At 38.7% G+C, this 22,496-nt stretch overlaps 1 protein-coding gene across 1 annotated transcript in view; it reads left to right on the top strand.

Annotated features, from left to right (window-relative positions):
• LOC114247839 (RNA helicase aquarius) overlaps positions 1–22,496 on the top strand; it is a 75,371-nt gene that overhangs the window by 45,772 nt on the left and 7,103 nt on the right. The window contains exons 14-23 of the mRNA XM_028180899.2: positions 332–501; positions 1,908–2,039; positions 4,797–4,934; positions 5,483–5,574; positions 6,260–6,458; positions 11,517–11,697; positions 16,665–16,789; positions 18,320–18,480; positions 19,047–19,314; positions 19,823–19,994. Coding sequence (XP_028036700.2) covers positions 332–501; positions 1,908–2,039; positions 4,797–4,934; positions 5,483–5,574; positions 6,260–6,458; positions 11,517–11,697; positions 16,665–16,789; positions 18,320–18,480; positions 19,047–19,314; positions 19,823–19,994 — 1,638 coding nt within the window. The remainder of the gene's footprint in view (positions 1–331; positions 502–1,907; positions 2,040–4,796; positions 4,935–5,482; positions 5,575–6,259; positions 6,459–11,516; positions 11,698–16,664; positions 16,790–18,319; positions 18,481–19,046; positions 19,315–19,822; positions 19,995–22,496) is intronic.

Below are 22,496 nucleotides of genomic sequence, written 5' to 3'. Positions count from 1 at the left end.
TCAAAGTGTGATGTGTTTGGTTACTGGTAACCGTTTAAATTCCAATAAACAACTGATTTAAAGTAATATGAAAGCTTTTACTAGGTAACATCTGCCTATATCTATCAGGAACAGCACTTTCTTTTTGAATGAAAGGCGTCTTTTTTATGTATCCCTGACAACATACGTGTATGCCACAGATCACAGAAACATGATCAACAACAAATCATGATATCTATGATCTGTGGTGTATGCACATGCGCGATTTATTGGTTAAGGCGCGAAAGCGTCACCGATTTATTATCGCATTTCTAACGTTGGTTATAACGTTATTTTAAAACGTTTATCGCAGGACGTGTACGAGACTTTCAACATAGTTATGCGTCGTAAACCGAAAGAGAACAACTTCAAGGCCGTATTGGAAACGATACGAGAATTGATGAACACCGAATGCGTTGTACCGGACTGGCTTCACGATATAGTCTTGGGCTACGGAGATCCCGGTCAAGCTCATTACACGAGGTTCGTATATTTTTTTATATATGATTGAAAGATTACTGGTGGCCCGGAGGCCTTTCCAGTTTCATCAGGTGAGGTGGGCGAGCAAAGGCTCAGCCAGGAGGGGTGGGATTTGTTAACAACTGCCCGAGCGCCTCCGAAGGAGACCTAACAACTCAAGAGCGGTTGCTTCGCGAATGAATCTACTACCGGATCGGAATCGTATCTCTAGTATCTTGGTAGTATCATGGTCATGGGAAGCGTTAGTCTGCGAATCAAACTGAAGATGGATTGAAAAAAAAAATACGAGTAAAATTCACGCGCCATAGAAGCGAAACCTTCCGAAGTGTTTCTATCTCATTCTCTCGCATGCTAAATCGTATAGATGTATGTTTGTCTCTTTTCAGTGTCGCTTTTCAGTTTCATTGAGTTTTTAATTGTTAGGTTTATAAATAGTTTTATTTGTACCAAAGGAGTGCTAATAATTGCTTTATGCGTTGAGGAGAGTGTTGTTTCGTTAAACGCTCTGTAAGATAGTTCCGACTCGTTACTGGCTAGATGACGTCAGCATATTACCGTCTACTTTTATACCCAAGGTCTTTTTGGCCACACGAGCATCCTCTTACTGCATATATTCCCCTTACAACGAAAACTTTCCACTCTTTCCTATCTACTATCTATAAACTTATCTTAAAATGTCTTCATATTGAGACATTGATACCTACATTTCTTTGACACTGTGAAATGGATTTAACAGTGTCCAAGAAATTGACATTCACACTGTATGTTAAAAACTAAAAGTAACAATCTTAAAATAGAATTCGTCATGATGCGTCAGAATTTATCTTGTTGAATTCCCAGAAAACCACGCGATCTGATGAAGCGTGTGTACGTCAATTAGATACAATTACTTTTATCGTGTATTGAGTGTAGGTAATATATGTACATATGCGTCGTTTAATATGTATGTAATTTAATATTATATTAATGTAGATGAGAAGAAAATCTTACGATCTATTAGCATTCAATGAGTGCTCACAACCTATAGGCATCACAAGATGCCCCCATCCGCCTTGAGACATGAGGTCGAAGACTCAATCGCATGACTGCTTTGTGGCAGAAAAGACCTGAATTTTGGTACCTAACCGTGCAGGCTTTCAAATACGCCTTACCAGTATACATATATGCTGATTTTAAATTGCAGTACGCTGGTATAATACTAAGAGAATGCTGGTATCTTTTTTATTTATTGCCCATGTAGGCAGACGAGCATACGGCCCACCTGATAATGTCTTGGTATAGTTACAACGGCTGCCCCACCCTTCAAACCGAAACCCATGGCGGGGTGGTGGTATCTACCCGTGTGGACTCACAAGAGGTCTGGTCCCATCTATCGGTATGAAATTTGTGAGCGCCGTGTACTCCCACAGGATGCCGAACGAGATAGCCACTCTGGACTTCAACGATACATTCCTGAACATGGATCATCTGCGGAACAGCTTCCCGGGGTACGAAATCAAGGTGCAGACCAACGACCCGAGGAAACTCGTCAGGCCGTTCAAGTAAGTTCAGAATTTATATATGTGTATCTATATCTATACTAATATATAAATCTATAGTGGTTTTTACGGATGTTCCGTTATAACTACTCAACCATGCATCCGATTGACTTGAAACTTGGTATCCATGTAGAAAATACATATACTTAAAGGATAGGCCAGTTGCGGGGGCGTTAATGATGAGAATGTTTGTGGGTGTGAGAAATAATAATGTTAATTTTAAATGCCCAGCGAAGCGGACGGGTACAGCTAGTCTTAATATATGTGTATATATATATATGTATAATAATTCTTCTGTCCGCGAGTACGTGCCTGGACTCCTTTTAGAGGCCTTTTTTGTTTGTATGTCTTCAAGTAGTTTCGAGAATGGTTAATATCTACAATACGGTCCACAATATATATTTTTTGTTTAAAAACAAAAAGGAAACAGATTTTCTGACTTAAGACGGGTGGGTCCACATAACCACAAATGAATAATGAACCTTAATCGTGTCCCTTGTAAGTCACTTTTTCTATGAGTTCTTTTCATAATTACACGCGAAAAATTCGTTATCAATAAGGAAACCGCTCATTGTAATAACGGTGTCTAGGTAGAAATTATTTTTAATCTGTTATGTTAATGTTTGTGTGCGCAAATAAAATGCAACGCGACTAAGGGAATAAAAATAAACATTATACACCATTTTGTTTATTTTGTTGCTTAGATGGGTCGACGAACTCACAGCCCACCTGGTGTTAAGTGGTTACTGGAGCCCATAGACATCTACACCGTAAATGCGCCACCCACCTTGAGATATAAGTTCTAAGGTCTCAAGTATAGTTACAAGTTGTTTTCTGTATCATTTGGCGTCCCTTTGTGAATAGCGGCCGGAGTTTGATACCACTCCTTGCCCTTGAGTGGCGCGATTAGCGACTTGACGACCTTGATTATTTAACACTAGACGGGTCGGGAGCTCGTCCACTCGTCTATGCAATGGCCAAAGTCGAGTCGTTGTTCAAGTCCCGCGCATTCGTTGAACCGCAAACAATAGAACGTTATGTGTCAACGTCACGTGCTTTTTCGGGCGTGACGTCATTGTAATACTGAGAATAAACATGGGCATTAGAGATTCGTTTTCATACCTCGTTGTGATCTTTTGGAATCACGATGCTTCCGATATCGCTATACAAATAAGTAATCTATATCTATACTAATATATAAAGTTTTTTTTTATTGCTTAGATTGGTGGACGAGCTCACAGCCCACCTGATGTTAAGTGGTTACTGGAGCCCATAGACATCCACAACGTAAATGCGCCACCCACCTTGAGATATAAGTTCTAAGGTCTCAAGTATAGTTACAACGGTTGCCCCGCCCTTCAAAGCGAAACGCATTACTGCTTCACGGCAGAAATAGGCAGGGGTACCTACCCGTGCGAACTCACAAGAGGTCCTACCACCAGTAAGCAGAAATAGGCAGGGGCGGGGTTTTTATGGTTGTTCCGTTATAACTACTGAACCGTGCATCCGATTGACTTGAAACTTGGTATCCATGTAGAAAACACATGTACCTAATGGATAGGCTAATATTTATATGAGTGTGGGACTGATTCTGCCACGAAGCAACGAAGCATATTACACAATTCAGATTTAATGTCTCAGGTTGTCTATGGAAATATAACTTTAAAATTATTTAATAAAGAATAATTAACAAAAGCATATTAAGTTTTCAGAGTTGTAGACATAAATATGTAGACACGATATATCTACATAATCTATAGATTAGTACGTGAAGCAAAAGCTTTGTAACCCTTCTTACGAAAATTGCACGGGCGCATACGGAGTATGAAATTTCCCACACTTATATGAGAATATAGGGAAGTAGTGCAGTAGAATGTTAATACTTTTTTAAATTATGCATAAAAATACATTAAATCAATAAGAAAAACATTACACACACACGCATGCATATTATTTGTTTACTGTAAAAAAAATCTTATTGCTCATAGTCTATGGTTAAATTGAAAATAGATTAAATATTGGTTGTCTTTATTAATATTTGTCTAAAGTGTAGTCTTGACGAAATCTGTGATTACAGAAGTAAATAGTCTTTGACAATAGAATCATAATAGTGTACAAACTTATAATTTTAATTAATTATAGTCGAATTTCGACGACCGCGGGTACCACTAGTGATAATAATAACGCGCTAAATGATTAAACCGGTTAAGTAGGTTCAATATAATTATTATTGAAATTCTTTATGGATTGTTTTCAGCATTTTGACTAATTTTCGTTTATCTTGCGTGCGGGTAACTCTAAAATCTGTCACTGTAGGATCTCGATGATAAGGCCTGTTGGTGTTGCCAACGTTGTTAGAGCATCAATGTATTTTATCCGGTAGTCTGAAATTATGATGGCACTGTTTTTCCATATGTTACCATGCAGAGTCTACAGAGGGGGCTATGTAATAAAATGTCTTAACTTTTAATATGTGTTTGGACATGGAAATCAACGATGATCGATTAAGGGTCGCCGCACACGGGCCACCAGCCGCAATCACAAAACGCCGCCACCGGAATATTTCTTGTAATTTTCACACATTTTATATGTAGCTTGTGGCGGTCACCAGCGTCAACTGTGTGTGGCGAGTCCATATAAAATGTATGAAAATTACAGGAAATATGCCAGTGGCGGCGTTTTAGGGTTAGGGCCGGTGCAGCGACGACCCTAAGGCGAAGTTGTACATATTAAAATGATTCGTATAAATTACCCGTTTAGGTTGACTTTCGAAAACGTCGTACGGAAGCAGCAGGTCGGGGACAGCGCTATGGACGAAGACGAACCCCGCAAAGCGATCATTGTCGAACCCCACGTACAACCGAAGAGGGGACCGTATTTGTACAACGAACCAAAGAAGTGAGTTTTTTATTTTGTTTTTTTTTTATTACTTAGCCATCTAAGCAATAAAAGAAAGACAAAGGCCCGTTTATGGGATTACAAAAAAAAAACGGAAATGGTAAGTTTTTTTTAAAGAGTTTACTTACAGTAGAGCTCAAGGCCACAAGAGAAACAATAAAGTATGAGAAACCAACCTTATGATTATAATATATTTTTTTTGCTTTGATGGGTAGACCATCTCACAGCCCACCTGGTCTTAGGTAGTTACTGGGACCCATAGACATCTACGACGTAAATGCGCCACCCACCTTGAGATACAAGTTCTCAGGTCTCAGTATAGTTACAACGGTTGCCCCAGCTTTCAAACCGAAACGCATTACTACTTCACGGCAGAAATAGGCAGGGCGGTGGTACCTACCCATGCGGACTCACAAGAGCTCCTACCGCCAGTAATAAAGGTCCTACCGCCAGTAATGAAGATGTTGACGCAACCCGCTTTAGTAGTCTGTCGTAAGTCTCGACAGCTCCGAAATAAACGATCTAATAATATCCCTTTATTTGTACAGGAATAATATACTGTTCACTCCGACACAAGTGGAAGCTATACGTTCAGGAATGCAACCTGGACTCACATTGGTCGTCGGTCCTCCTGGAACTGGTAAATAATGTTCTTGAAAATTGCTTTTTGTTTTCAAAGCCTTAAGTTGAGGGGGGGGGGGGTTCTAAGTCTTGCCTAATTTAAATGTTTATATAAAATAATTCACTCTCTGATAGATTCGCCTGAATTGCTATCACACATTTCATTAAACACTAAATTTAGTGCTCGTAGGGTCAACCAAAACAATGTGTTCGCATTATATTATTAACTAGCGACCCGCCCCCGCTTCGCTTCGGAAACTGTAATTTATTATTGATTTCTCTACTATTTAATGGATGTTATTATACATATAAACCTTTCTCTTCAATCACTCCGTATCAAAATCCATTGCATAGTTTTAAAGATTTAAGCATACATAGGGATATAGAGACAGAGAAAGCGAGTTTGTTTTATACTATGTAGTGATTATTATTAATTTACAAAAACAATATAACTATCATATTATAGTTCGTTTTTAATAAAAAAAGACATTACACACACTATCGTGTATTTGACACACACACACATGCATATTATTTGTTTAATTTTTACTTGTTGTTTTGTGATTTTTTGTGTATCTTTTTAGCTTGTAATGCGTAATGTGTGACCCTAATAAAATAAAAAAAAACAATATTTAGCGGCAGATGGAGGTTTGATCTCTCGCTACAGGGTCATGGTATGCGTTACCATAAGTATTTGATTTCAGGTAAAACGGACGTGGCAGTTCAAATCATTTCGAACATATACCACAACTTCCCGTGGCAACGTACCCTGGTCGTAACGCACAGCAACCAGGCCCTTAATCAGCTATTCGAGAAGGTTGCCGAGCTGGATGTGGACGAAAGGCATCTGCTGCGTCTCGGTCACGGCGAGGAAGCTCTTCAGACAGACAAAGACTTCTCCAGGTCAGTTCACGTTAAGCATATATTTAACCTGTTCCACACCCGATTCCGAGGTAAGCCAGTACTAACTTTTTTTTTTCCTACCTAACCTGATAGCCTTGAGAGGCTATTTCAGCGTAACCTTAACTAGTAGGTGAGCTCACGGGGCTCAAACCTGACGACGTTGCTAACACGAACCCTAGCAAGAGCCGTGCTTCGCAGAATCTACCACCGGATCGGAAACGCGACCCACTGAGAAGATCCGGCGAGAAACTCAGTGGGCTGCGTCTATGGGTTAATTTACTCGTCGAGCCCTAGTCTATCCTAAGATAGATTCAATCCGACAAATTGTTGAATATTCGTGTAGCGTGTAAAGACTTATTGTAATATGGTCGCGCCCTGTACGTCCATCGCTTCGAAAGGCAAACGTACGTGTTCAAAAAACTTTATTTGCAAATCGATATTATCTATTTGATGTTCCGTTTTTGTGTTCAACCAGTGAATACAAGTCACGCTTCACCGTGAGTCACGCCCTAAATCCTAGTTCGGATGCGTTTATGATTAATTCGAAGAATACATACGACATTTTAATGACCCCCCGTCCGTTGGGTCTGGGGGACATGCTTCGTCTATGGGTCGTGAGTGGATGGATGGAAGAGCGGTTTTGGTTAGTCCACTTTATAACGGACCTCGTCGGCAGATTTCAACGCTTGATATGAAGAAGACGAGTTTGCTTTTGGTCAATTAAAACTTTTGTTATGCCTAAACTGAACTGCGTAGGTGGTGGGGCATTACATGTTTATGTGAATTTCCACAGTGCGGTTTGTTTGTCCAGCGGTTCGAACGATATTTCTCAGAATTTGTATTATATAATAAATGAAAATTCATTTTGAAAATGTCGTCAGTCAACCATTTTGAAATTCTATTATATAAATCACCGCTACCTATGTGACGCTTGGGTTGTGACACAATTTTAAGTTTTGATTTGGATATGCCCATTAGTTTGTTTTCGATCATGAGCATCGGTGACCACTTACAATCTAATTTAATTATTAAATCAAAATGCAAGGTAGTCTCAATACCTAAATCCTTTTCCTTTACCTAATAACCTAAATCCTTTTCACAATCGAAAAAAGGGTGCGTGTACTTATGTACGCGCGTAAGAAATTATACTTTATTTTTATTAAATTTACTTCATTTTTTAAATATTAAATAATTAATAATTGATATTTAACGTTAATAATTTCATAATATTTAGTATGAATTATATTAAATAATAATTTTGTCATTTATATTACCAAATAATACATACGGATAGTTAACCTCAATTGTATTGGAGCACTTTTGGGCAACTTCATTTCTGTTAATTTTGTGTCACGGTGCGCGCGCATCGTGAAATTTCACTCTCATAAATTTTTCATAGCGCGCCTAAAGAAGTATAACTTCAATTATCTGTATGATCGTCGGTCTGTAAATGTAATAAAGATTCGGTTGATTATAATCCATCTATAGCTAATGTTGAACACACACGTATATGTTTTTTTTTCTTTTTTTTTTCTTTTTTAGCTTGCACTGTTTGTGCATTTAGCCACATACAAGCACGTATATGTTAAAAACGCGTTGCATACCATCTGTCGTACGTTTAGGGTTACCATGATATGAACATTCTATCAAGTGTTTGTTCAAAGCTTAAACCAAACTATCGAATAACTGACGCACGACAACGAACTAACATACAAACCTATAAAAATTCACAAAATGTAAATATGTCGTAGAATAAATACACAAATCGGATACAAACATAATTGCTAAGATTGCACCTAATCTAAGACAGGTTTTCGGAATCGACGATCGTGAAAACCTTGCCTTAAATTCCGATTATAAGGTATTTGCAGTACTCCCAGGATTTTTAGACAATGATTCGAATTGTGCGATCATTCTACGACATACAGCGTTATTATTATCTGTAAAGTGATAATGGAAACTATTATTATAAATGTGAAAGTGTGTTTGTTTGTTTCATGTCGAAACGAAGCAACGGATTGACAAGTTCTTATTTGTAGTTATAATATTAGGTCGGAAGAATTAGACAGGCTACATTTTATTCCGCAAAATCTATCTAATTCCCACGGGAAACTATACTGACACGTTTCCTCAACGCGGTGGGCGAAAGTGCGCGGAACTGCTGGTACTAATATAAAATTTAGTTACCTTGGTTTTGAAAAACGTGCTAAATTACTGGTGGTAGGGCGTCTTGTGGTAGATATCACCACCCTGCCAATTTCTGCCGTGAAGCAGTAATGCGTTTCGGTTTGAAGGGCGGGGCAACCGTTGTACTGTTAAAGCCTTAGAAATCGTCTCAAGGTTGGTGGCGGTATTTACGTTGTAGATGTCTATGGGCTCCGGTAAGCACTTAACTGGTGTTAAGTGGTGGGCAGTGAACTCGTCCATCCAAACTGCATACATTCACGAACATACCTTGCTGACTAACATTGCTTGAGATCATATTATTATTATGATAAAAAATGTCTATTTAAAAACACGATGTCCTTAATATTCTAGCCACCTATGGCTACTCGCGTACACCAACTCGCGTTAATGAAGGTCAGACACGTTTGGAAATGTCCTCGTACGGACCGTATTTAGCATAATTACTGTTCCTTTTTAAGACACTGTGCCCAGAGGATTCTAACGGAATCACATTAGTGAGACTATGTACTATTTTAGTCTCATATTTAAGACTCTCTATTTTAAATCACAATGAGTAGACCAAAATGTATGAGATCCACTTTTGGTCTAGTTGTTGTTAAGTAGTCATCATCGCATGTCCTCGTACGGACTGTATTTAGCATAACTACTTTTCCTTTTTAAGACACTGTGCCTAGAGAGCTTTAACGGGATCACATTAGTGAGACTATGTACTCTATTAGTCTCATATTTAGGACTCTCTATTTTAAATCACCATGAGTAGACCAAAACGTACGAGACTAACTTTCGGTATAGTTGTTGTTAACACGTTGACTGCGTCATGTGGTTTAAAGAGCCTCATGATGAACTGTCCCGTTGTGCGGCAGTCAAAGCCGCGTTTTTCTCGATGAAGGAGGCGAATACGTCCGCATTTCTATGTTCAAGGGTGTATTAACCTTACAAGACACCAAGTTTCATATGTGGAACACTGTCTTTAATCGTTCCTATAGCTATAAAACAAGAAATAGCGTCATCTATTGATTTATTGATAGATGCTACAGACATTTAGCAATGTTGTAATACCAAACTTTACCTAAATATGTCTTTCGTGTTAAAAAACGGAACTTAGTGAGGCCTACCAGGTATCATACGCGCCGTATAGAAGTCTACTTTTGCATCGAGAAGACTTCATACACTGGCTGAAAATCCCTCAAAATGGTCTCGCCGTCAACGTGTTAAATAGTCATCGTCGCTTAGGGGCATCAATGCCAGGGACACATCCAAGTCGCTCCCTACTGCTAGCAGGAGATGCTATAGGGATGTTTCAATGAGGAAAGAGTCAGTTCCACTTTTTGGCTCAACAGTCGCATTTTAATCGAAGAATCGTGCAGATCCTCGACTTGCTTTAAAACATTTTAAGATGCTGCTTTAAAAATGCTTATCAAGATTTAAGTTTATAATTTTTTCTACGAAAAATAATAGGTTTGCTTATCGATGAATGTAAACTTCCCAGGCGGACGTAATCTAGTGTTATCAAACATGTGTTATAACGTTAACATGGAATGTTTTGGAACAATGTCTAATATTATATTCACTTTTTATAAATTCTCAATTTTCCCAATAACTGTATTTTTAGAAATTATCGAATGATATCGTAATAATTCACGCCGAATTCAACTCTACGTTGAATAAATGGGATCGCGGCTAGCTTATTTAATTCAATGATGTTGATTGAACATAAATATGTCAACGTAAATAATGCTAGACTAACTATACATTCAATTACTTGCTCCCTTAATCGTTCTTGAGAATTGATGTGGATGTTGACATCAATAATATTCTATTTAAGTACAACGGCCTGCCTGAGTCGAACTTTAATTAAAAATGACGTAATTTAAAAAGTGCGTGGTCATATCGATCGTCAGTTATTGTTTTGTTTGTTTTTGTTTTGAAAAATCCTTTTTTTCTTTCTTTCCTAACTATTCTCTGGTAGCATAAGGGTAGTGTTTGTAGTATATCTTTCCTAACGATTCGCTGCTTAAGGGTAGAGTTGGTAGCTGTTCTGGCCAGGCTGTGTCTGGTAGGTGAACTAACAGGCTCATCCTGAGAATGTTCTGATACTGGCCTTAACAAGAGCAGTGCTTTGCAGAATCTACAAGGGGATCGCGACCCGCTGAGAAGAACCGGCGAGAAACCCAATGGGCTGGGTCAGTTTATCGCTGAAGACATTCTAATTAGTTGTCGTTGTCGATTTGTAGTTGTTAGTTGTCGTTTACTGGTGATAGGACCTCTTGTGAGTCCGCGCGGGTAGGTACCACCACCCCGCCTATTTCTGCCGTGAAGCAGTAATGCGCTTCGGTTTGAATGATGTGGCAGCTGTTGTAACTATACCGAGACCTTAGAACTTATATCTCAAGGTGGGTGGTGCATTTACGTTGTAGATGTCTATGGGCTCCAGTAACCACTTAACACCAGGTGGACTGTGAGCTCGTCCACCCATCTAAGCAAAAAAAAAGATGTGTGGTGTCGTGGGACACCGGATAGGAACGAAGTTCCTTATTATAAAAATATTAATTTTAAGTTCTATTCGAGGTATAAATAAAATAATTATTCGGGTATACATTTTTTATTATCATTTTTTTATTGATAAAAAAACTACTTTACAAAGCTATCAACATTATTTTATTCACAATGATTTATAAAAAATATATAATAAAAAAATATGTTATTTTTTATACGTTATTACAAAGTTAAGTTGTACACTCTGTGCATTACTAATAAAAATCTTACGTTACGGACTTTTTTTCCCGGTTAGGGTACCCCTCCGCATCGTTCCATAAGGAAATTCATTCCAAAAAAAAATTCAGTCATTGAGGGCTTAAATTTTCAAATCAGATACGGCCGCGTGAACTATGTGTTGGCGAAGCGTCTGGAGCTGCTCGAGCTGGTGTCGCGGCTGCAGCGAACGTTGGACGCGGGCTCGGACGCCGGCGCCACGTGCGAGCTGGCGCACCACTTCCACGTCTACCACGTGCGGCCGCGCTGGCGAGCCTTTCTCGAGAACTGTCAGCAACAGGTCAGCATACACACGTGTTAACCGTTCTGATGCGTCCTCTCGTACCGCCGTCTCCCTCTAGACCAGTGATGGGCAAAGTACGGCCCGCGGAAGTATTTAATCCGAGAGAGAGTCCATCCATCCTAAATATTCTAGTCAGCATTTTGGCGCGTAAAATAAAATCTGACGTTTTTTTTATTGCACTTGTAGGCAGACGAGCATACGGCCCACCTGATGGTGAGTGGTTACCGTCGCCCATGGACTTCAGCAATTCAGCAATGCCAGGGGCAGAGCCAAGCCGCTGCCTACCGCTAATCTTTGAATTGATTAATTGAAAATCTTCTCCAATTCATGAGGGGTGTTTTCGTTATCTCATAATTAACTTGCCATCATTATAATTATCTCGGCAGTCTGCCGCAGGTGTTAGTTTATTTATTGAAAAAAAAAACATTCTTTTCACCTATCTATGTAAAAGTAAAAGGTATTTTGTTTATTAAAAAGCTCTAATACAAAATACATTTTTTCTATAATTCTGGCCCTCTTCTAGAATTTCTTAAACTTTGTGGCCCGCCATTAAAAATTTTTACCCACCACTGCTCTAGACGGTTCGAAGATTACAGTGCATGCGATATGATAGTTTGTAGTTTGATTGTTTTGGCATAGCCATATCGCATATTATAACCACACCAAAAGACCACAATACTACATGATGATTGACTATATCATGAAATTTTATACATAACTAGTCAGGTCATAAGTATTGTCACATAAAAACTTTTCTTTTAGAATGCTGGCCGCAAATTTTTTTATTGAATTCGAATTTAGAATTGTTCATGAAAATAAAAATGTATATCTTCGATCAATAATAGTACCGTAAAATGGGGCGATTAGGGACAAATTCCAACTTTATGAGCAATTTTAAGGTAGTTGTTGATGTATATAATGCTATATCAGGATCAAAATGATTGAGTCTTGGGGGCATCTTTGTTATCTAATTTAAAATTATGCAACTAGCATTCCAGTTTAAGCAAAAAATGCAAAAATAGGTGTAATCCCTATTTACCCGAAAATTGCGGTTAATTGGGACGAAATGAGAAATTTGCTAGGGTTGGCACTACTTTTATTTTTATATATAGTTTTAATTTATTTATTTATTTAGTTGCACCAAAAAAGTCATGATCAATAAAAAAAATTGAAAAACTGACAAAAGTATATGGCAGACATCACCTCAATTATAGGTGCAATCGACAGTGCAATAACAACAATATATATACTATATATATATAGTGGGCTTTCTTAGAAACGGTTTATATTTCTCCGTTCTTGGTAAGTACTTAGGGGCTGATATTTCTATCTGGGTTAAGAGATTAGGTGTGTCGGTTATTCCATGGATTAATCAGATGAATACCCCCACTCTGAACAGATATTAAATATTTTATTATGTATTACTTAGACATTTTTGTCCACCTTGAGATTTCATTGATCTTGTTACATGTCTCTGCAAAATCGACTTACTTATATTAAATTGCTTATCTATTTCAACTAAAGACTTATTCCCAATTTCGCTTCGATAAACCAGATTTTTACCAACAAATTTAAAAAATATTGTTATAACCACATAGACAACCCTACAAACCTGTATCTATTTATACTTAGGTCGTTTCCATTTCACGTATTCTCATCCCAATTGACCCCTTTTTCGTTGTTATTTGTACCTAACACGTCCCCAATATCCCCAAAAACAATAGATTTTTACATGTATTTTTATTTAATCAAATACATTAAAACCAATAACAACTGAGACTTACCTTTAATATATATGCTGGTTCAAACACTAAATAACGTTTATAAATCATAGTCGTCTTCTATTATTATCAAATAAATAAAAGAGAGCAAAGTTTCTAGCACTAAAATAATTACCACCACAGGAAGTTAATTTGAAACGCGATTTTTTATAAGTTAGCAGCTATTATCATGCATATTCAGAGTTGTTTTGTGAACTTTCAACATTCTACTATTAAACTACAAAAAAATTTCAGATTTTGCAACGAATATAAAACTTATATTGAGCGTCGAAAGATTTTCCCGGTTTTTTCCCGATTCGCCTTTCAATCCCTAATCGCCCCATTTTACCGGTACTAGATTACGGATCAGGAACAAAAATAAGACGCTCCAGTGGCCACGTTTGCAGACACGAAAACATCTTCATTTCTTAGAAAAAAGTTTAATAATGTTAACGACTTCAGTTTATTATAAACCTTAATACTTAAACATAAAGTTTAATTACCATTGCAAAATATATGTATTTAGGTCCTTTCGTCAGAAAAAGAATATTATGGAATAAATTTAAAATGTCACTTGAACATAAAAAGTCATCAGTACAAAAATATTTATTCTAAAATGATACTTAAAGCCTAATTTATAAGGTTAAAAATATTTGTTTAAAATTTCGTGCTTGTTGTATTGTGGAACTAGATGTAGTTCTTGGTATTACATTTCAATGCTCAGAACACAGTAAGTATTGAAAGACATAGAGTTGCAGAATATACATATTTGTTTTAGGTTTGTTTTGTATGGGTTATGAAGCTGTCTTTTAGAAGTCATTTTTATATGAGCGGTTTCTTTTTACAAATATAATGTAATCTTATATCAATGAATTTTTCTATAATCAGTTTAATTTAGGCTTATTTTATGGCTGTGTTCGTTTCCCCCAGAAAACAAATCCTTTTCAGCATATACGCTTAAAATATTTACACATACATATAAAGTTTTTTTAATACTTTTTTGCATTGATTTGCCACCACCATTGAACAATTCTAGAATTTTTATAAGAGTTCTATATTTCTTCTCCTCTTTCTTTCGCGACAATATATATCTATTGTGCACAGCGACAAGGGGCTACTAGGAAATCTACAAACAAAAATAACATTATAAAATAACAAAACTACTCTATGCATTCCCTGTCCAAGAATAGTGATGTTTGTTACAATAGTTGGTGCCTTGTCGCAAACATTGGCCAAACAATTACAATATTCGTAAATTGTGTTTTATTTACAATATAATTGTGTTTATTATTTTATGAAAAACACTTAATAATATAAATTTACCAAAAAAAGATATTCCTTCCAAAACCTTGGTGTTACGGTGGTTTTTTACTCAGTTTTTGAACGCGCATTGCAGCGTTTTGACGTCTTAGTGTTGGCTATGATTGGACCATACTAATTTGAAATAAGACCACAAATTTATTTGTGGTCTTATTTTTCGGGCCGCTTTTGAAGCGCTAATCGCGAATCTAGTAGTATTATTGATCGAAGATGTATATTTTTAGAATTTTACTCATTTTTAAATATGGAGTGGACGCTTAAAGAAGACCGTGTTGCAGTTATTGCGTTGCATCGTTGCGATTACGGGCCAATTCAAATTTTTAACATACTGAAAAATTTGAATATAACCAAAAGATTCGGTTATCGTGCCTCGGTTATCGTGCCATCAAACGATACAATGAAGACTCTAGTGTAGATGACAGTTCAAGAAGTGGTCGCCCTCGGTCTGTTAGGACTCCAGCAGTGATAAAAGCTGTGAAGGCGCGAATTCAAAGAAATCCCAAACGTAAGCAGAAACTGTTGGCCCTTCAGATGGGGTTAAGCAGAACCACGGTGAAAAGGGTGTTAAATGAAGACTTAGGGCTTCGGGCATATCGAAGAAAAACAGGACATCGTTTGAATGCTCGTCTAATGGACCTGAGACTGAAGAGATGCCGCGCTTTGTTGAAGCGGTACGCGGGAAAAAAATATCGGGAAATTCTTTTTTCGGATGAAAAATTTTTTACCGTAGAAGAAAGAGAGCTACAACAAACAAAATGATAAGGTGTACGCACACAGTAGTGAAGAAGCGAGCAACCGTATTCCGCGTGTCCAACGAGGTCATTTTCCATCCTCGCTCATGGTATGGTTGGGAGTTTCTTATTGGGGCTTAACAGAGGTACATTTTTGTGAGAAAGGTGTAAAAACGAATGCAGTTGTGTATCAAAATACAGTCCTGACGAACCTTGTGGAACCTGTTTCTCATACCATGTTCAACATTCCAACAAGATTCGGCGCCAGCTCATAGAGCGAAGAGCACACAAGACTGGCTGGCGGCGCGTGAAATCGACTTCATCCGGCACGAAGACTGACCCTCCTCCAGTCCAGATTTGAATCCGTTAGATTACAAGATATGGCAACACTTGGAGAAAAAGGCGTGCTCAAAGCCTCATCCCAATTTGGAGTCACTCAAGACATCCTTGATTAAGGCAGCCGCCGATATTGTCATGGACCTCGTTCGTGCTGCGATAGACGACTGGCCGCGCAGATTAAAGGCCTTTATTCAAAATCACGGAGGTCATTTTGAATAAACTTTAGTATCATAAGAATCTATGTTTTGTTAAGTTCATTTTGGTATAAGAATGGTTACATAATGAATAAACTTGTTTCAATTATTTTACATTAAACATGTGACAGAATTTATGACCTGACTAGGTATATTTTTACAGCTTCATAAAAATATGTTGTGGTTTAGTGATATTGCAACTTTACAGGAGAGCCAATTAAAGTATAAATAAATAAATCATAATCATAAAAATTTTCAGCTATTTGAATGGAGTAAACTTAATTGAATTTCAATTATTATTTTTATTGCATAGATGGGTGGACGAGCTCACAGCACCCCTGGTGTTAAATGGTTACCGAAGCTCATAGATATCACACAAGGCGTTTCGTTTTGAAGGGTGGGACAGCTGTTGTAATATACAATTGTGGCTTAGACCTCATGTCTCAATGTAGATGGTGCCATCCACTTTGTAATTTCCATGGGCTCATATAGATTCACCCGTGTATGCATAAAAGACCAATCAGAGTGCATTAAGATCAAAATTCGAAGATACTTAAAATTGTTTCTTTTGTTACTTAATATTAAAATGTTCGTCAATCTACAAATGAGTTTAATTACAGACAAACTCGATTGAGATAGTCAGCAAGGAGTTTCCGTTCCACGAATTCTTCGATGATGCCCCGAAACCCTTGTTCCTGAGGAAGTCTCACGAAGAGGACATGGAAATAGCCAAAAGCTGTTACAGGTACGCTGAATTGTAACCATCGACCGTAACGATTTCAGTGACGCTGACTTCTGACTCTTTGTTAATGGAGCTCTGAAGGAACTATTGTGTGACTAATACAGCCAATAAAGAGTACAGATATAAATAAACTTGCTAAATGAATAACTGAGCAGTATGTTGAAGTCGTGGTGGCCTAAAGGATAAGACGTCCGGTGCATTCGTATGTAGCGATGCAGCGGTGTTCGAATCCCGCAGGCGGGAACCAATTTTTCCAATGAAATACGTACTTGACAAATTTTCACGATCTACTTCCACGGCGAAGGAATAGCATCGTGTAATAAAAATCAAACCCGCAAAATTATAATTTGCGTAATCACTGGTGGTAGGACGTCTTGTGAGTCCGCGCGGGTAGGTACCACCACCCCACCTATGTCTGCCGTGAAGCAGTAATGCGTTTCAGTTTGAAGGGTGGGGCAGCCGTTGTAACTATAATGGGACCTTAAAACTCATATCTCAAGGTGTGTGGCGACATTTACGCTGTAGATGTCTATGGGCTCCAGTGACTATTTAACACGAGGTGGGCTGTGAGCCCGTCCACTCAACTAAGCAAATAAAAAAAAACACGCTAGAGTAAAGCTGATATAGCCTCTCAAGGCCTTCATCATATGTAGGAGGGAAAAAAGTCTTTATTTTCCATGGCACGAGTTCACGGTTGGACTTAAATGAGGTGGTGATTAGTACACATATGCCGTAGACTGGCATACATGTCGTGCACTGAGATGATCCGGCGAGAAACTCAGTGGCCAAACAAAGATATGAACTGTGGAACGTAAATTACAATCGGTCCGCTAACAACGTTGATTACCCCGAGACTTGTGTTCTGAGAATTTAATGTAGATCAGAACATAACGCGTGCGTCAGTCTGGAAGTATGAGTCGACAAGGTTAAAAATGTACATTTTCCAAGTTCTCTCGTGGAATTTTAAAGTTAAATAAACAAAACTTGTACGCTGTTTGTTTTTATGTTTCATTCGTAAACAGTTTTACCCTTAACTCACGTAGGTATTCTGTTAAGAGATATTCGGTTGATCAATAAGGATCGGGTTCTAAATTTTTTTAATTAGTTGCTATTTAGCGTGCTGGTCGTCTTGCTGGGAATCCTAAATCGGGAACGGATGACCGTGAGTGAGTGGTTTCCAATTATTATTATTCATGACCGGATGTCACGTAACAATTGATGATCGTGATGCGTGCGATTAATTTGCAACGAAAACGAATATACTTGAGTCGTCTATTATCAAAGGTGGCATATCTGTGCATTTGGACAAAAAAATGTTATTGATATGTCAATACAGATTGATTTGAATATAATCGTCTCCTTCAAAGAATACGGTTCAAAACCTGCATTAAATAAAGGTTAATAGTTAACCTGTTATTTATCTAAGATGCCAATGGAATACAAAGTCAATAATTCGTTTTTCTGATTTACCAATAATTGTTCAAAAGTCAGATTGCCGGCTTTGATAATAGTCGACTCACTTTATCTATTCAGGTATATTGATCACATATTCGAGGAATTGGAAGAGTTCCGAGCCTTCGAACTACTGAGGTCCGGACTGGATCGGTCCAAGTACTTGTTGGTCAAAGAAGCGAAAATAATCGCGATGACGTGCACGCACGCCGCCCTCAAACGTTCCGAATTAGTGCAAATGGGTGAGTTTATTTATATAATACAACATAAAATTTTCGACGAAAACATAACCTTGTTTTTGACCTTTTACAGCACACGAAATCGCTGAAGACAGTCGATTTTTTTTATGGGATTTTATGACCTGGTAACTAAGACCTTTAGGTCATGTCTTATTTTAATTTATATTCTTATTTTTATGAATAATGATAATATGGAGTGAAATGAAATGAAATGAGATGAGATGATATGGGATGAAATATAATCTCAGTAAATCTCAGGTTATTTACTGAGATTTTTTCAGTGGACTTTTTGAAGGATCCCGAGAAGTTACGTCCAGTGGCTTTGTTTCATTTTCACACATTTTTGCTCTTTCACAGATATTAAACAGTCAATAAACCACCGTTATTATACATATAAACCTGAAGAAACACTAAATAGACAAAATAAAACAAATCACACAACTTCACTTCTCGCGTTCTCGCGAAAAAGTCCGAAGACAGTCGTTAAGTTCTGTGAAGCGTCACAGATTTACAAATAGATTAGAAGTGGCATCCGGCAGTTGTTGTGACTTTTAATTTTATCGCGTTAGGTTTCAAATACGACAACATACTGATGGAAGAGTCTGCTCAAATCCTCGAGATCGAGACGTTCATACCGCTGCTGCTGCAGAACCCGCAGGACGGCAGGTCCCGGTTGAAGCGTTGGATCATGATCGGCGACCACCACCAGCTGCCCCCGGTCGTCAAGAACATGGCGTTCCAGAAGTACTGCAACATGGAACAGAGCCTGTTCACCAGAATGGTCAGACTGGGTGTTCCGTACGTGGAACTGGACGCACAAGGTCGAGCTAGACCTAGGTATTTATTGAACAAAATAAAAACAAAATCATTTCAATCATTCAAAGTTTCAGATTCTCTGGTAACAATGCTATTTTTTGACCTCAGATGGTTAATATCAAAGGGTGATAGAACCTCTTGTCAGTTCGCGCGGGTAGGTACCATCATCCTGCCTATTTCTGCCGTAAAGCAGTAATGCGTTGCGGTTTGAAGGGTGGGGCAGCTGTTGTAACTATACTGAGACCTTTGAACTTATATCTCAAGGTGGGTGGCCCATTGTACATGGGCTCCAGTAACCACTTAACACCAGGTGGGCTGTGAGCTCGTCCACCCATCTAAGCAATAAAAAAAACTGACGCGCATACGTTTAGGCCTGAAAGGTAGCTCAACTTTATTATGATATATTTGAAGCTGCCACCTAATAATGTCTGTAGGGGCGTTACGGTCTTGATTTTGCGGTGTTGCTCTAACGACCACAGCTCTGCCATTCTCAATATATACAACGTGGGTTTCTGTCCGTACGTCGCAGCATCTGCAACCTGTACCGCTGGCGCTACCGGGCGCTGGGCGACCTGTGCCACGTGACGCAGCTCCCGGAGTACCGCGCCGCCAACGCGGGCCTGCGACACGACTTCCAGCTCGTCAACGTGGACGACTTCAACGGCGTCGGCGAGACCGAGCCCAGCCCTTACTTCTATCAGGTACTCTAGGAGGCAGCGAGGTTCTTTGCATCGACCGACCACCTCACTTTTTACTACACGACGCTACTAACTTCTAAACCGTTCTCGATATTTCTTGACAACCCTTAATGTTAAACACGTCTCGCAAACAGGACTTTTTGGCGGAAACGCGAGAAGTGAAGTTGTGTGATTTGTTTTATTTTGTCCATTTAGTGTTTCTTCAGGTTCAAATGTGTAATAATGGTGGCTTATTAACTATTTAATATCTGTCAAAGTGCACAAATGGGGGAAAATGAAACAAAGTCGCTGAACGTAACTTCTCGAGATCCTCCAAAAAGTCCACTGAAAAAATCTCAGTAAACGACCACCACTTTACTGAGATTATATTTCATCTCATATCTCATTTCATTTTATTTTATCCCAGTTGAATAATGTCTCAAATTAATCATATTCATTTTATTTCATTATATATTGTCATTTTTGATAAAAATAAGAAAGTAAATTAAAATAAGACATGACCTAAAGGTCTTAGTTACCAGGTCATAAAATCCATTAAAAAAAATGTCACAAACAAAAGTTTAACCCTTTTAGTGATGAGCTTATTTTCACATATTGCAAAAATTAAAACAGAATATTTGAAACAAAGTACTTTTAATAAACTTTAACTTAAAAATAAATACAAAAATGCCTCACTTTTTACTACACGACGCCACCAATTCTAAACCATTCTCAATATTTGTTGACAATCTTTCATGTTAAACACATGTCGCAATTAATATCATCATCAGCCTGTATCTCTCCACTGCTGGATGTAGGCCTCTCCCATAGTCCGCCACAATGAACGATCCTCCGCCTTCCGCATCCAATCTCTCCCAGCATATCGCCGCAAGTCATCGGTCCAACGGGCAGGGGGACGCCCAACGCTGCGTTTACCGGTACGCGGTCTCCAATCCAGAACACGTCTGCTCCATCGGCCATCGGTTCTGCGACACATATGTCCGGCCCATTGCCACTTCAGCTTGCTAACCTTTAGGACTATGTCGGTTACTTTGGTTCTTTGACGAATTTCATCATTTCTGACTCGATCCATCAAAGAAACTCCGAGCATACACCTTTCCATAGCACGCTGAGCGACTTTGAGCTTACGGACCAAACCTACGGTTAATGTCCACGTTTCAGCGCCATATGTCATGACCGGCAGCACACAAGCGTTGAAAACTTTTGTCTTTAAGCATTGCGGGATTGCTGAGTTCAAGATGTGACGGAGTTTTCCATACGCAGCCCAGCCCAACTGTATGCGCCTATCAGCTTCCTTCTCAAAGTTGGCCCTGCCCAGCTGAATAATTTGGCCTAGATAGGTGTATTCAGACACAACTTCGAGTACCGCAGATTCGACTATTACCGGTCCAGGAATGATATGGTCGTTGAACATGACCTTAGTTTTGTCCAGATTCATTCCCAGGCCAACACGTCGTGACGCGGCATTGAGCTCACCTAGCATACAGCTGAGATCCTCCAGCGACTCTGCCATTATAACGATATCGTCCGCAAATCGGAGGTGTGAAAGATACTCGCCATTGACATTGATGCCCAGTTTACTCCAGTCCAGAGTCTTGAAGACATCCTCGAGAGCAGCAGTGAACAGCTTCGGCGATATAACATCACCCTGTCGCACCCCTCTCTGAAGCTCAATCGGGTTTGTCTGCTGGTTTTGGATCTGGACTGTCATTTTGGCGGCTTTATATAAACTCCTCAACACCTCAACGTACCGATAATCGACTAGGCATCGCTGTAAGGATTCCAGAACAGCCCAAGTTTCGATGGAGTCGAAGGCTTTTTCGTAGTCCACAAACGCGAGACACAGAGGACGATTGTATTCTTCAGTCTTCTGAATAACCTGTCTCAGCGTGTGGATGTGGTCTACCGTACTGTAGCCTTTGCGAAACCCAGCCTGCTCCGGAGGTTGGAACTCGTCAAGTCTAGAGGCCAAGCGATTTGTAAGGACTCTCGAGAACAGCTTATAAATATGGCTAAGAAGTGAAATAGGCCTGTAGTTCTTGAGCAGAGCACGGTCTCCCTTCTTAAAGAAAAGAATAACAGTACCCTTGCTCCAGGCTTCCGGTGTAGTAGTTTTTTGGATGACGGTGTTGAACGTTGTGCATAATTGGTTGAGAACTGGTGTACCACTTGCTTTCAACAATTCTGTACTGATTCCGTCATCCCCTGTAGCTCTGTTATTTCTAAGCTGTTCCAAAGCAGCCCTTATCTCCTCTATACTGACGTCGGGTATGTCTTCTGTATAGTGGCGGACTAAAGGGGCTCGGTGATCATTCTCTGGGTTCAATTAATATCGCTATTTCGCAATTGTCTAATTACCTTTCGTATCTAAAATAGTATATTATATTTTATAAACTACGTCACAATAACTTAACCTTTTTAATGCTGAGCTTATTTTTACATATTTTGCAAAAATTACAATAGAATATTTGAAACAAAGTACCATATACAAAATTTTAACTTAAA

The sequence above is a fragment of the Bombyx mandarina genome, chromosome 25, assembly GCF_030267445.1.
Source record: "Bombyx mandarina strain Sakado chromosome 25, ASM3026744v2".
In the NCBI taxonomy this organism is placed as follows: Eukaryota; Metazoa; Arthropoda; class Insecta; order Lepidoptera; family Bombycidae; genus Bombyx; species Bombyx mandarina.
This window is presented reverse-complemented; position numbering and strand designations above follow the sequence as displayed.